Raw genomic sequence first — 16,470 nt, 5'->3', positions numbered from 1 at the left:
AAATAGCAACCATTGGCATTTTTTGGATGAAGGAAGTGTTACATAGGAGCTGGGGTCTTCCCTGTCCAGCTCCTCTGAGTCTTTGACAAAGACAAATGAAATATGTGATTTATTCATGTTTTTCAATTCTGTTATTAAAGGAGCTGCATAATTGGGAATAAAGAAATGGCCTTATTGAAGTCAAGGTAAGTGTTGTCATCGGTTTCAACAGAACCAGGATATTCCCCTCAAAGGGGAGAAATTATCTGCTCATGTAAAAGGACACTTACCATATCTGGAAGTCTCATTTTTTGGCAAGTTAGCTCGAAGAATGAAGTTGTTCAAGCTGTTGAGATAGGCTGGAAGGCTGTGATAACCTTCGGGATTATACCATACCTGCACACAATTGAGAAATTGAAACAATTTGGGAGAGAAATTGTTACTGATAACATTTTGGTTTGGTCTGCTTGCACAAATGAATCATTCCATGGTTGTTATCTAAAGTCATAAGCTCTGCAAGTTAAAGTCCAATGATTAAACCAGATCAAGTACTGAATGAGTATAAAAGCACATTTCACTTTCAGCACAAGCAGTCCCATCAGCTTCATTTGCCTTCTGGGAGAGAAGAAAGAAGCACTAGCTGGATATGTGACATAAACCATCCAGACACTTGTTTTCTTCTCTGTAATAAGTTGCTCAGATCTGATGAACACCAGCAGTGGAGACTTCCCAAAGAAGGCTAAGCAGTCAAATGTCTAACACCCCTTGAAAGCCAGGGGGAAAAAGGTTGCTTTAGGGCAGAAAATAGCCAGTTGTCACCTTCTCATTCAGCAACAGCCCTTCCCTCCCCATGACAACTTTTCTTACCTATACCATGATAAACCCTGAGAACCAAGGGAACAATCAGATCACAGGACATGCACTTTGAGGGGATTTACCATCAGCTACTTTAGGCACAAGCCACAGCACCCAGGTTGGAGGTGTAAGTTACCTACCAAAGGACAAGAGAGCTTAGACTATTAAGCTTAGAAGCTTAAACACAGCCCACAGCATCCACCTTTGCATATCCCCAGGTCCTGTGTGCTAGTGATTTCATTCTCCTTGCCCTAGCAGAGCAAGGACTGGAGTCTGCTCTGCTTCCAAGACTATCAAGGTTTCCAGGTATTAAATCTGACATGTGATAAGCAAATAGCAATGCTTTCAGGTCTAAGATGAAGCTGTAAGATTGGAGGGATGAAAACATCTGTAAACTCGTTACATGAGCTCTGAGTGTTAACAAAACAATAAACCCTGTGCTTCCCTTTTATTGGAGCCACCTCTGAAAACAGCACTGCTCTTGCAGGAACAGTCTCCTGGTAGCTAGGTTTTCCAATGAGATCACAGGATCTTGTCAACTCTCTTGCGCTTCCCTGCTACCTCAGATTTCAGCCTTGGTGCTTTTAATGCTGATGCATTACAACATTTTCACTGAGCAGAAACAGAGAAACGGGTATCTCAGAATGTACCAGCCAGCCCTAGTTAAGGTACATATGTTCTCTCATGAGATAAAGGTGCTACTAACTGATCTTTTGACCTCTGTATAATAAAATTATGACAGCAGAAAAATTGTCTCCTGCTAGCACGAGAGGTCAGACCAATCAAGAAGAATGGGGAGAGGAAAGGAAGTGAACTGCAAGTCACCTTGCCCATGCTGAGATGCAGATTTCAGAGGGTTTCACTTTATTTTCTGAAATATCCCTGAACTCGATATCACTTCTCCTGGGTCCCATACTTCCCACGCTAGGACAAGCAGATGAAGGTTCTTTACCTTAGTCAATGTTCTGTTGGGAGGCACTGGCCTGATATCGAACTGGAGATCTGTTGTCAAAGGCAGCCCGAAGCTCCAGCCACCATACCTGCGTGAAAACCAGAGGGAAATGCATTGCTACCCTCGTTCAAAAGCTTTAATACCTTTGGTTGATGCATGTTAGTGTGCCACTGTCACCCCAGTTAATTCTAGCTTGACTTAAAAAAAACTTACCCCAGTATGTAGTGTGTGGCCAAGCCAACACTGCTGCAGGAGCCCTTATTTGGGGAAAAAAGGGAAACAGAATCTTGGCAGCACTATCACGACACTGTGCTGAAAGCCTCCATCTGAGAAACATTTTGGAGTTGCGTGAACTCCTAACCCGCTTGTCTACCACATTGGAATAAGATGACTGCTTCTTACCCAGAAGATGAGCAGCTCAGTTTAAATCAATGGCAGATGAACATATTCCTTGACAACCTTAATGGCAGGCTATTTTTGCCCCAAGACATGCTGCGTGGCTGTGTTGCAGAGTCCAGACACACTAATAGCTCTAACAGCCCCATGGTGCAAGAAAACATTCAGCCTCTAATTTCACTGGAACGGATGCACTTGTTTAAGTGAAGCACATGCTGAGACTCTTCAGAGAATCAAACTTGGAGGAAAGTCTCTCCCCAGGGTTTACTTCATGACAGGCTGTGTCAAATTTTCCTCTTTTTAAGCATTTCTGAGTCAGACAAAGGCTTGTCTGCGGATCCAGCCATCAGCCTATCAGATGATTGACACATTATCCCTAGGCTATCTCTGCTATGATCAAGCAGAGCACTTGCACGAACCTTTACCTTTAACTCCGTGATTGCAGGACATTTTACCTCCTTTCACCAGATTCACAAAGACCATCAGCAGAGAGGCCCTTCTAAACCCCTACTGCCCTGTCACCTCTTCAAGCCCAGTGGATATGATGTGTGTAAGAGGCTGCTCCCAGTACAATGCAGAGGAGAAGGACTGGAGATTTATGCCGTACCGTTTTTGCAGGAAGTCTTTGGTAGTTGCTAGAATGTACGTCTCCACATTGTGCCCTGTAAGGTTATAAAGTGTCCGCGTGGAGAAGGTCCTTCTGTGAGGGGGAGTGTAATTCGTCTGTGGACATGTCTGATCAGAGGCAAATGAACAAAAATGTTAGTGTCTGTGTTTTAACTAAAAACTAACATATCAGGACAAGATTGAGAGCAGGCAATGGCAACATTCTGGTCCTGGGACTGATTCCTACAGAAGCTGATGATTCACAAATCAGGGTGCAAAGACATGGCATACATCCCTGCATGCTGTCCTGAACATATTTAGTGAGGTGCTTAAAAACAACCATAGCTTAAATCCACACTTCAGTTCTACTGACATCAGTGAGACCTTGAAATGCGCTTCATGCTACATAGGAAGATTTTGCTGAATTAAGGCTGATCCTACTTAGCAGAGCAGAGTGACTGCACAGACAATGGCAGAGGGCAAAACAACTCATGGAGCAGAAAACTCCACGGTGGCCTCAAACTCTCATCTTGCATTTCACAGCAGCTACACTCCACATTTTTGCTTTACTGTCAGTCATTGGGAATATTTTCCAGAGCTTCAGATAAACCTTGGATTACTCCTGAATATATAATTTAACATGCTGAGGGTCAAAGTCTTATCAACTGTTTCATAAGGTTGAAGCGTCCTACCAGACAGCATGCTGGCTGCTTCTTTCAGCTCATCCATAACAAAAACCCTGGCCTCCCCCATCGTGTATCTGTTCATAACTTTGCATCAGAATACACAAAATAGCTTCCTTCATGCTGAGGAACACCTGCCTGTGCCTGCTAGAGGTGAGAATCAGCTTTGAACATTATCCTGACTTACTTGAGAAATGATGCCAATACTTTTAATGATGTGAAATTAAGTGTATACCCAGAAAACTCCATAATATTGCTGCGTTTTAAGGAATGACTAGGAACATTGAACTAAGCGCTTGCTTTATCTTACAAATGGCATCACACTGCACCATGAGTCTGATTTCCTACTGGAAAAAAGCTGAAGACAGGTGAACAGCACTGGAGGGAAGAAAGCTCAACTTCAAACTGGACTATAAAATTGTAACATCATTGGGGCAGAATCTGCCTTTTCCCCATGTGCATATAAAGACACTAAGCCCACCAGTGCCCATATCTGATTCTGTATGTATCACCGTAATGCAAATAACTGATGTTATTAATCATCACTTCATTTATAATACGAAGCAGAGTAAAAGCAGATGGATCTAGACTTTGCATAAAGTTAAATTCTGAAGAGCAAACAGCAATAATAGCTGTGCTTTCACATAATGACAGTGCTTGTATAAAATGCAATTTTCCTCTCGAATACATGTTCACCTCTGCTAAATGGGACAATCATACAACATTGAAAAACACCGTTAAACCTTTTCCCACCACGGGGAGGAAGGCAGATATATTAGCATGCGAATCTTCTGAGGACACTGTTTCCTTTCCTGTCCCCATACTGGTGCAGACAGTGGTTATCCAGTGTACAAAATCAACAAGGCCAAAAAGAGACAGGAGGAATCTGAACACTGAGTTCCCCTTAGTATCATGCCTGCCCACAAAACAACTCCCAACCTACAAGGCTCCCCAAATATCCCCCCAAACTCCCTCTCTTTTGGGTTTATTCAAATTACCTGGATGCCATCTGTGCAGTTGCAGGCAGAATACTTAGTTCTCTGGTTTCCACTGAAAATCCACTGGCCGAGCATGTCCTCCTTTAAACACTGCCTGAAAATGAACACATTTTCCTCTGAGGTTCTCTATGCTCAGGTGTGCAAACGGTGCTAATTGCTGTCATGTTTAATGACAGCAAGGATGGCAGTGAGCAGCTTCAGCAGAAAAGCAGACCTTCTTGTCAGCTCTGGGTGTTTCAGGGAATACCCATCCTCCCGCTGCCTTCAGTGCCTCTCAGCAGAGAGCCCTCACTACTGCTCTCTGTGCCTGGATTTGTTCAGCTGATGAGAAGGAATCCAGACATCACTTCATTCCCACAGTAGACAGTGTAAGGAGTTAGCGTGCAAAGGCCAAAATCATCTTACAGTGCAGAAATAAGGGCTATTGTCATTGCAATAACTGGGGAGTCCTGCAATGGACTGTATTGACTAGGCAGTCACTGTAAATACTCAATAAAAATATTTGCCTGCAGACATGTGGCACACATGAGCATGCAAGTCTGCCCAGGACTACTGGGCAATTCCTTGAAAATTTATCTGCAGAGCCCGAAACAAACCAGCCCTCATGGCACAGCTTTTAGATACAGATAACAAAAGCTATGCTGAGAACTTTCTGGGTAGGCTCAGTGTTATAATTGGGATTATGGGGGAGGCAAGGACTACTTCCCAGATACAAGAATAGCTTGCTCTCATCCTGGCATCCTGCCACTACCAAAGCTGCTCCCTTACTACTCATAATAACAAAGGAGTCCACTTGTGGTGGTGAATACTTCTTGAGGCAAGCAAAGAACACCAGTGTCAAGGTCCTGGGACTGTGCGGAAGTCCCAGTCTCAGCCTTAAAGCACAGTATAGTTTCCTGTCTTCAAGAATATGTACAGTTCTGTGCTGGCAGATGCAAGCCTTCACTCCAAGCTGCATGGGAGCTGCGTAGACCCTCGGCAGGGCTGAGGTCTGCTTCACACCAATCATGACTACACAGCTCCCCGCTCAGAACTGACTTGCATCCCGTCAGCTCAAGTCTGTGAGCAGCACAAGCTTGCACGTGCCTGCAAAAGGCCAGTTAGACATCTCCTAATGAGCTGAAAGAGTCTGCAAGTCAACATGTACACTGCTGTGCTGGCAGATGCAAGCCTTCACTCCAAGCTGCATGGGGGCTGCGTAGACCCTCGGCGCTGAGGGCTGAGGTCTGCTTCACACCAATCATGACTACACAGCTCCGAACTGACTTGCATCCCGTCAGCTCAAGTCTGTGAGCAGCACAAGCTTGCACGTGCCTGCAAAAGGCCAGTTAGACATCTCCTAATGAGCTGAAAGAGTCTGCAAGTCAACCTGAAGAGAGGCAGGAGATATTTTTTTTTCCCCCTGCACGTGGCACCAATGTATGAAAATTCTGCAGATGATCAAAGATGGTTATTAAGGCCTAATAGCTCATAGTGTTATGTCAATTCTCTTGCAGATTTGGAATTTAAATGGAAGAAAAATCAAGAACTACTTACGAATTGCTTTCATTCATGCATGTGTTATCCGTTCCAGGGAAAGCAAGCATCGAAGCGACTAAAGCATCTGTGGTTTCATTAAAATTTCTAAGATTTAACAAAGAAAAAAACAGAAAAAAAGAAAAAAGAAAAAAGAAAAAAGAAAAAAGAAAAAAGAAAAAAGAAAAAAGAAAAAAGAAAAAAGAAAAAAGAAAAAAGAAAAAAGAAAAAAGAAAAAAGAAAAAAGAAAAAAGAAAAAAGAAAAAAGAAAAAAGAAAAAAGAAAAAAGAAAAAAGAAAAAAGAAAAAAGAAAAAAGAAAAAAGAAAAAAGAAAAAAGAAAAAAGAAAAAAGAAAAAAGAAAAAAGAAAAAAGAAAAAAGAAAAAAGAAAAAAGAAAAAAGAAAAAAGAAAAAAGAAAAAAGAAAAAAGAAAAAAGAAAAAAGAAAAAAGAAAAAAGAAAAAAGAAAAAAGAAAAAAGAAAAAAGAAAAAAGAAAAAAGAAAAAAGAAAAAAGAAAAAAGAAAAAAGAAAAAAGAAAAAAGAAAAAAGAAAAAAGAAAAAAGAAAAAAGAAAAAAGAAAAAAGAAAAAAGAAAAAAGAAAAAAGAAAAAAGAAAAAAGAAAAAAGAAAAAAGAAAAAAGAAAAAAGAAAAAAGAAAAAAGAAAAAAGAAAAAAGAAAAAAGAAAAAAGAAAAAAGAAAAAAGAAAAAAGAAAAAAGAAAAAAGAAAAAAGAAAAAAGAAAAAAGAAAAAAGAAAAAAGAAAAAAGAAAAAAGAAAAAAGAAAAAAGAAAAAAGAAAAAAGAAAAAAGAAAAAAGAAAAAAGAAAAAAGAAAAAAGAAAAAAGAAAAAAGAAAAAAGAAAAAAGAAAAAAGAAAAAAGAAAAAAGAAAAAAGAAAAAAGAAAAAAGAAAAAAGAAAAAAGAAAAAAGAAAAAAGAAAAAAGAAAAAAGAAAAAAGAAAAAAGAAAAAAGAAAAAAGAAAAAAGAAAAAAGAAAAAAGAAAAAAGAAAAAAGAAAAAAGAAAAAAGAAAAAAGAAAAAAGAAAAAAGAAAAAAGAAAAAAGAAAAAAGAAAAAAGAAAAAAGAAAAAAGAAAAAAGAAAAAAGAAGAATGTTCAAGATACTTCCACTACCACTGAGCAGAGGAAAACTGTGTCTGAATGAAACAGGATTTATTTAAGATGCTAAATAAATGGTTATTTGTGGTGCTAGCCCTGCAAACCACTTAAGTACGTGCAGTATATGCGGGCAGTCACACAGGTTTAAAAGGACTGCTTATTGCTTAGAGCCGCACACCTACTCCGGTGATTTGCTGCCTCTAGGTCTAAGCAAGTTACTGATGAACTTTTGGACAATCAAGACTGTTTCCAGGGAAAAAGCATCTACTGCAATTTTCAGGCACTACTCCCAGTCTTGTTGCAATCAGCTCTCTCATTTGTAAAGTCCATTTGGTTTTGGTCATTCAAGAAGATGCTTCTTGCTTCTGACCCAGCTTTCTAGCAACGATCCATCAGGAGAAGCAGAGAACATTAGGAACAGAGGACTCAGACAAGTAGTTCTGGCTCATTCCCCCCACCTAGCAGTACTGAAGTGGAAAGGCATGAGCGGTCCTTGGAAAGAACACCTAAGAGCAGACATGCTTGCTTTAGAGCTAAATTTTATATTTCTGACTTAAAGCTGAGAACCACTGGAGAAAGACAGCAGTTCACATCATGAAATAAGAATGATACAAATTATAATCATTTTGGTAATAGGATTTTTAAGCACAATTAAATAATTCAGTGGTGACATCTTAATCAAACTGAAAAAGTGCATGCCCTTCAAATGACTGTGTGCCTTGGACAAGTGGGGCCTGGGCAGGAGAGTGTGCCCTGTACTGAGAGGAGGGCGATGCAAACAGTTCACAAGATGGACAGAATTTGATCCCGGTGTTGTAACGTTGGAGACAACTGATGTGGGGACCCCCACCTCACATCGGGGGAAGAGTATATACATTAAGAAAATCCCCTTGGGGCAGTATGGCTGTCACAGGGCCAGAGGACTCCAATGGCAAACACAAAGAATATTCCTCACATTTCACAGTTAATTCCAACTGAGAGGTTGTTTTTCTAAAGCTTTCTGATTGCTGGTCTGAGCCAAGTCATCTCCCCGAGAGAACCCTTCTTAGGAACAGGATTTCTACATGTTATCTGCGTAACAACTATACAGATAACATAGCTACATGTTATCTGCGTAACACTTTTCCACTGGGTCTGCTTAGAAATAATCCTGATGGTAAAACTGACTCTTTATAAACAAATGGTTTTAAGGGTCACAAAGAACACCACTCACCCAAAGAAGTCTGCCTGGTCAGATGTGCCATACAGAGAGGGGGAAAGAATCAGTTCGGGATATTCGGTCTCCTTAGTTCTCAGCGTCCCAAGTCCCATGGCAGCCATCACAAAGAGGACCGGGAGGATGACCTGAGCAATGAAGCCTCTGACATCCCGCCGGGTATGGTGGAATCTCTTAATGAACAAAGCTGATCTCTTCTTAAGCAGCAACGGCAAACCCTGCAGGCTTTTTGATCTAATCAGGAGCTGATCTGGGTACAAAAGAACACATTTTGTCATGGATCAGTATTTGTGAAATGCAGGGAATTGATGGCTATAGTACCCTGGGAGTATATTTAGCTTCCTGCACTCCTTTACAGATGGCAAATCAAAACTACTAATTTGGAACATACGCAAGGGTCAGGCTTGGGACAGGACTCTTGGCTCTTGAGTCATAAGCTCATGTAACACCATTTTTTTTGTTTAATTTCAAATGCGTACATGTAGTGAATTCGTTTTGAGATCTTGCAAGAGGAAAACAGGCTTCCAGATGCAACAAGTTATCTACATCCTACCTACCCAGCTGCAACTTACAGGGAAAACATATTATTCTTTTATATTTGCAAACTGAAAATTTTCATAATTTAGAAAGCAGGTCCTCAGACAAATCAATAAGAGAATTAATCCTGAAATAAGAAAACAAGGCACATAAACCAGTTGATCTTTTGCATGGATAGGGTTGTGGTATACTAGAAGCAGAGCCAAATCCTGTGCAACCTATTCCTCTTTATGAAATATTAACCTATATAATACAACATGAAGCAAATCCTTTTCAGTGCTCTCATTAGGGGTGACACAAAACAATTCTCTATGCATATGAGTTATTGTTTACAGCAACATTTACAGTGCAGGTCAGCTTTGAGAAACAAGTACGAAAATACCTCTGCGTTGTCCCTTGGATGCCTCCCTAACTATAAATGGTATACACAGTTATAAGTACAAAAAATGTTTCTACTCTGAGAAAGCATTTCAACCAAGTATTTGCTCATTTTTGGGCCGTGCCACTTTTTGCAGCTCTCAAACCCTTGGAGATACCGGTATAGCTTGATTCTCTTCTGAATGTAAATTTATCCCACTGTTCGGCCCTTTGAGCTGTTTTACCATACTGCAATGGCTGGGACACTGCAAAAAGCAGCAAGAAGGACCCAGCTCAGAGCTGTGCTGCTTTTGCAACAGGCTAAGGGGTTTCCACAAAGTTTCTCTCCGATTCTACTAGTTATGTAGAAATAATCCTCTACATCAATTACAGCGATTACTTTCAGAGGTATACATTTGCTCTTTCACTCACACACTGTATTTGATTAGATTAAAACCTGGATCAATTTAAAGGAAGGTGGATGCAAACAAAACCCCTCTGTAATTTATTCTGTGATTCAGACTATTCCAAACCAGCTGATCTAAACAACTGTTGAGTGCTGTACTTCTAGTGATTTATTGGTTTTGTGATTCCTGGTTGGGTGAAATGTGGTTTTCAACAAAGAAAGAAGACGGGGAGCTCAAATCAGTACATCTGTCACTGTTTGCATCTGCGGCAAATCTGGAATAAAACCTAGAGGTAATTTAGTACCATCTCTTTCTGTGAAGGTATCTGTGCTCACAGACATTTCGTCACTGCCAATTTGACCACTAGCTCCAGGCAGCTGTTGGGGCAGTTCAGCATCTTCTTGCTGGTACTTCACTAGCTCTTTTGTCAGATTGAGAAACACCTATGGAGCAAGAAAATATGAAGGAAAATTGGTCCAAATGACTCCATTTACCAAAACAATAATCAGAATCCACTCTCCTACTTTGTAGCTGTAGTTGGTGCAGCAATTATGAATTACAATCCTCTTTCTGTTCCCTTTGTGCTCTGCGAGAGAAATTCACTTTTTTCAGTATAAAATTGTTGTTGTCCAGCTCTTTGTCACCTCCTGTCTCCCTCCTGCTGCAGCAGTGGAAACTTAAACCTTTGCAGCTGCTCCCTAGACTTACCTTGTCCTAATACCACCTGCTACATGACTACTGAGTAGGTGTAAATGAAACTGCATTTCAGCTCAGGCCCTACATAACTGTACTCCCTCCACACCCACACAATGAGCAGTGCACAGATGGCTCTCCCTGCACGGCACCAGTGAAGAAACAAGGAGGGCTGTTTCCCTGGGATATTTTCCCCTCTAGCCTCTGACAATCCTGGCTGCCTCCATGCTGAGAGTGTGCACAGTTGTGGCACCCAAGCTGCACATGGTACATGCTGTATAACTCATTCTTGCTCCCTTAGGAAAACACCTTAAAAGCAAGTAAGAATTTCTGAGCAGAAGGGTAGCAATCTCCCTCCCTCCCTCCTGCAAGACAAGGGACATCACTGCTCATCATTTAAAGTTACTTTTTGTTTCTGATGCAACTAAATCTTTGTCTTTATTTGACCAGAGATTTCCCATGGGCAGAAAGGTGCCTGTGTCATTCCGAGATGCACCAGGTGACTCATTTGTACAATACAGCATCCATGCTGAAGTTTGTCACTTAGATGGTTTGCTAACTCGCTCCCTACTGACTGCATCTGTAGACAAACCCAGATTCGTGGAGACCAGGAGAATAGTTTGAAGAGAAACACATCATTGCCCTCTCTCCTTAGTTTAACAACTCCAGCATCTCATTTTCTGGGTAAAATGCCAAAAAGCTGTTAGCAAGGTGAGACAGTGGTATGTTGTACATCAGTATATGTATAGATTTATGAATACATCTAACACACTCACATGTTTGTAAGTGTAACACAGCAAACAACCAAACTACTTCTTCCCCTGCCTGCAACTCTCACATTGAAAACATGCCACCATCTAGCCCAGAAAGCAGAGCTACACAGTGCTGTGAAGTTAATCTCCATAACATTTCATTAAATTGAGAGGATCCTGAGCTCATACCTCTTCCACGGTTGTGTTTGAAATCCCGTAGCAACCAAGGTGGAGATCACTCAAGCTGGTATCGAGGGCTCTGAGAAGCGCTTGGTAGGCCCCTGAGACTGTGGACTTGAAGGGGGGAAGCACGTACACGAGCTCTCCACCGATATCCTCCTTGAGATAAGCCTCCGGGAGGTGGGACTGGATCAAGGAGGTCACTGCTGTGGTGTCACACTCCTCTATCATGTTCTGAAAAAGAAGGAGAAGACTGGTCACCAAGGACTGCGAGGTCAAACTTCCTACCACAGGATTTAGCCCAAATCCTGTCCCACAGAATAATCAGTAGGTGATCTCAGTCCGGGGATGCAACACTTCAGTTTAAATATCAAAAGGAGATGAAAGTGGGTTTCTGGCCCTTGAAAAGGAAGGGGGTGTGCCCATCTTGGTCCATCCAAGACCTTGCTGTGCTCCTTCTGACTACAGGGATATTGGGAGTGGGCTGAATCGACCACTTTGCACTAGCTAGAGGGTTTGTAATACAACAGAGAAAAAACCTAACCACAAGAGAGCTGACACATGAACTCGGCTGCCAGCACAAATACATTCTTTTCCCCTGAAAAACAGGCCTTGCACATGGGTCTTTTTTCATTTTCTCTATCTATACTGCCAGCAATTTGGAAGAGGGGCTGATCTCTTATGGTATCTGCACGTTATTCTATGTGCTGGGGCTACCAACAGCACTGTCATAAATGCTATCAAGAGCAGAGTTCCGCCCTCCTTGCAAGCAGAACATTTTGCCTCAGGCCAGATACTATTGATGGACTCTTCCCATCTGCTTTATTTCTCTGAACTCCAGAATTCACACTCTGCACCCGGCCTTGCCTTTAACCCTCAAGGAGACCCTGTTCTTTTTCAACACAGCAGAGCACTGATATTCCTCCCTTCCAAGGGCCACAGAGGCTGGTCCGGTGGCCCCGCTGGAGAGGCTCCCTCTGCTTCAAGGGAAGCGGGGGCCACATGTTCTGTCCGTATCTCTCACCAAGAAGCAGTGTGCTCACATCCAGATCCTCAGTAGTTGTTTAGTACCCCTACCGTCCTTGGATCCGTCACTCAGCTCCTGCCGATATAGCCGTAAGTGCCTGCATCTCTGAACAAGTCTTGATGGCACCCCTCAGAGATGAAGCTGCTGAGAGCTCTAGCTCAGCTCCACGCAGGCTCGCAAACAGGAGAATCTCTACCTCTGCCCCTGGCAGTGCCTGCTGCAGTGACCGTGCTTCATGGGACATGAAAGGGAGCTAAGGCCCAGCGGGGAAGGGAGGATAAAAAGGACTGCATCATGCACCTGGGATACAGGAGGCTCAAGTTCAGACCTCTGCCTTGTCTATTAATGCTGCAAGGCTTTGTGTAGAGGGGCTGAAGCTAAGACTCCTGTGTTTTGGGGAACTTTCCACATAGGCTGTCTTTCTGAAGGAAGCTTATTTATAAAAAAAGCATGTGAATTCCAGCATGGGACAGGCAGAGTGAGCCAGAGAGTAAAGTGCACTGTAACCCAGGTATCTCAGTGGTTGGGGCATATGAAAAAATTATCTTACTGGCAGCCCAAAGAAACAGTCCAGCATATTCTTGAACCTGTGTGGCCAAACCCAAGGGTTTCAAAACACATCCCACTTTCACCTGGGCATAAAGTGGACACATAAAGAAGTTATTCCATGAAAGTGAAATTATACTGGAACAACCACTCCACTGCAGACATCTAAGACTGAGATGAACTTTCTGCAGCATGCTTCATTTCTGTGGGACACAATGATGTGCCTCCTTCCTTCCTGTCCTACAACTGACTCAGTTTCCCACCCAAGATGCTGAAAATTTAGGACCAACTCAGACACAAACCTTCTTTTTTGTGAGCGTCAGGTGGTATCCATCACCAAATGTTTCCTTGAGGTAGAATGGTGAACCACAACATTTGAGCCCTCCATGCTCTAGGAAGGCGATTCGGTCACTCAGAACTTCTGCTTCATCCAAGTGATGTGTTGACAGAATGATGGTTCTGCCTGGAAAACACAAAGCTGATGTCAGCCACCACAGAATAAACACACGTGCTTACATGAGACAGATGAAAGCTATGCTGAATGAGGGGACAGAGTATCAGGTGAAAATCGACTGCACTTTTTTGAAATTATTAGTGAAATTGGATGAAAGGCAGTATTAGAGAGAAGCTGAAAGTTACTGTATTGTAAATTGTGTATTATGGTAGTTACTTTTCAAATGACACTGTGACTTTACAAAAAACAACCAGGATGCACCCAGAGGGCCTGCAAAATCCCAGTCTCCCACAATTTCTTCTCTGTGGTCTCCAAAACCCACAGTTCAAAGCCACCAATATATTTTCAAGAGTGACACAAATCACCTTTACCACTGGGCAGCATCTTGTCTCATCACGGTACCTTTTTTATTCTTGGAGATAATTTCCCAAATACTTCTCCGAGAGCATGGATCCACCCCTGTGGTTGGTTCATCTAGTATCACCACCTTTGATCCACCCAGGAGAGCAATAGCTATAGATAACTTCCTCTTCATCCCCCCAGACAGGGAGCCAGCTAGCTTGTGACGATGGCTGTACAGTCCGGTCTCCTTCAAAGTCCTTGAAAACAAAGAAAAAACAACCCCAAAAGTTGTCCTTCAGGCATCTTTTAAAAGCAGGGAACCTGAAAATACCCAAAAAACCATAACTGCAAATGAAAAACTGCTCAAGTATGGACTGCTCTACTGAATGGTCACAGTGCAGGGAGATGATTCACCCTGTAGCTCAGTCACTGGGATTTTAATGTAAAACATTTTTTTAGGATGTTTTCAAAGTTTCCATCTGACAAGTCAAGGTTAAAGGCTCAACCTCATCAATGGAGAACACCAAGATCTAAACTCCTTGGGATGTTCTGGCTGCTTTACCTCTCCGCAGAACCAATAAAGCCGGTATCTTTCTGACTGGTTGATTAAATCTCTTTCTGGGGAAAACTGTAAAGCAGCAAGGACTAGACCCTTAGGCCTATAAATTCACCTCCAAAGAATTACCACAGAAGTTTGTAAACCCCCTGGAGAAGAGATGTTATTTTCTTACAGCCACAGATATCAACACTCAATATATTCCTCTAGTCAGACCAAGGCATTATTTGAACTCTACGCAGGGTCTGCAACAGTCCTCAGAACCATTCTTTTGAGCTTTGCAGTGGCAATGGCACTACCACACAATAAATTTGACATCCCTCTCTCCCTTCTCCAACCCTGCTATTTTTATACCTCTTCACTTCTTGGTAGAGTTCCTGTTTACTCCAGTGAGGGACTTTGATGTACCCGTAGAGCAGCAGGTGTTCCTTCGTGGTGAGATAGTTAAAGAGCACGTTGTGCTGCATACACACCCCCATGTTTTTCCTGATAACTTCCTGGTCAGTCCTGATGTCTTTGCCATACACAAAGATAGTACCTGATGATGTAGGGAACAATCCAGTCAAAATAGATCTGAAAGGGAAAAATAAATAGAAAAGAAAGTTAGAAAAAGGAGAAAGCCATAGGTAATTTTTTCATACGGTCCTGTACCGATCATCACTTTCAAAGTTTCCTTACATCACCATCACACTTCTTCCAGCCAGAGACCACTGACCACTGCTTCTTCTGCTGTCTGACCACTCTTTGGCAGAGTGGTGGCCAATTAACATCAAAGGACATCCTCATACCCCTCTGCAGGAATGTAAGGGCAAGCACCAAGCTCACACACTGACCTCTGGCTACTTTTCACATGTACTTTTATCTTCTTGAGCCTTCCCCTCCCTAAATCAGACCATTGCATATCCCATACATCAATACTCATGAACGCCCTGGGGCTTCCAATTTAATCACTGGGAATTCATATAATGCAGTTACTCTTCATTCTTTTGAGGTTTGTCTGCAGTATCCAGACAGCCTCATATTGGTAACCACAACAGAGATTGAAAACCACATCTTCATCTTACTAACCACATCAGAGCATGGAAACCTGATTTCACTGGCATTATTAGCAAGAAATGGGGGAGGGCTTCCAGACAAGACACTTCTCAGTGGGCAGCACTTTCGTCTAGTTCAAGCAAATAATTACTTACCTACCAATACCTAACAGACCTGAGTCAAACAACCTCTGCTCAGAATAACTACTTGCACAATATAGATAATTTTTGATGCTGTCCTACAGGGACTAAAGGAAGAAGATGCGTCTCAGACTGCCCTTCACCTTCCGAGAGATTCTCTCTCTCCTGGGACTTTTAACCATCATTAAAGAGGAAGGAAGTAACTTGTGACCTTACTCAGGTTTTGAAGCCTGCACTGAGTTTCAAGAAGGCATTATACTTTTCTGTACATCACCTTTGCCTACACTTTGCAAAGAGGATATGAGATGAATTGATAATAAGCTGAGATGAAGCACACATTTGTCTTGCTGTTTTTGGCTCTTCTGAGGCTTCTATTTATCAGCTTAATGTTGCTTTCAAAGTGATGCACATATATATCAGTGGAGAAATCAAGTTCTACAGGTCTGTTTTAGTGCTGTTATCTAACAACTCAAATAATAATTTATAAATGGCAAAGCTGGAAGGGCTGAAAGGCCGATGTGTTAACCCACTGCCATTCCAGCCCAGCCAACACATGAGTTTGTACAGCTGAAATACACCCTTATTAAGCTTTCTTGCTAATATCACTTCAGCTTTGGTGTGTGCGCAAGCTACCCAAAGTGTTCACAACAACCTAACCCCAGGCACCATAGTGTCATGGAACAAAATGCTAGAAGAGCTGCTGTGCTGTGTATTACAGGTATCCTACCAGATTAAAAAGCATAGAATCATTAAGGTTGGAAAAGACCTCTAAGATCATCGAGTCCAACCGTCGACCCAACACCACCATGCCCACTAAACCATGTCCCTAAGTGCCTCATCTACACATCTTTTAAATACCTCCAGGGATGGGGACTCAACCACTTCCCTGGGCAGACTGTTCCAATGTTTCACCACTCTTTCAGTAAAGACATTTTTCCTCACGTCCAATCTAAACCTCCCCTGGCGCAACTTGAGGCCATTTCCTCTCGTCCTATCGCTAGTTACTTGGGAGAAGAGACCAACACCCACCTCACTACAACCTCCTTTCAGGTAGTTGTAGAGAGCGATGAGGTCTCCCCTCAGCCTCCTTTTCTCCAGGCTAAACAACCCCAGTTCCCTCAGCCACTCCTCA

General features: G+C 42.2%; 1 protein-coding gene across 1 annotated transcript in view; it reads right to left on the bottom strand.

Moving 5' to 3' along the window:
• ABCA12 (ATP binding cassette subfamily A member 12) overlaps positions 1-16,470 on the bottom strand; it is a 92,365-nt gene that overhangs the window by 16,697 nt on the left and 59,198 nt on the right. Inside the window, exons 30-40 of the mRNA XM_009285127.2 lie at positions 14,518-14,736; positions 13,668-13,864; positions 13,114-13,274; positions 11,248-11,472; positions 9,918-10,056; positions 8,310-8,562; positions 6,006-6,092; positions 4,470-4,563; positions 2,790-2,917; positions 1,787-1,874; positions 270-375 (exon numbers count right to left, since the gene is read on the bottom strand). Coding sequence (XP_009283402.2) covers positions 270-375; positions 1,787-1,874; positions 2,790-2,917; positions 4,470-4,563; positions 6,006-6,092; positions 8,310-8,562; positions 9,918-10,056; positions 11,248-11,472; positions 13,114-13,274; positions 13,668-13,864; positions 14,518-14,736 — 1,697 coding nt within the window. The remainder of the gene's footprint in view (positions 1-269; positions 376-1,786; positions 1,875-2,789; positions 2,918-4,469; positions 4,564-6,005; positions 6,093-8,309; positions 8,563-9,917; positions 10,057-11,247; positions 11,473-13,113; positions 13,275-13,667; positions 13,865-14,517; positions 14,737-16,470) is intronic.

Source organism: Aptenodytes forsteri, unplaced genomic scaffold (genome assembly GCF_000699145.1).
Source record: "Aptenodytes forsteri isolate BGI_AS27 unplaced genomic scaffold, ASM69914v1 Scaffold264, whole genome shotgun sequence".
NCBI classification, from domain to species: Eukaryota; Metazoa; Chordata; class Aves; order Sphenisciformes; family Spheniscidae; genus Aptenodytes; species Aptenodytes forsteri.
This window is presented reverse-complemented; position numbering and strand designations above follow the sequence as displayed.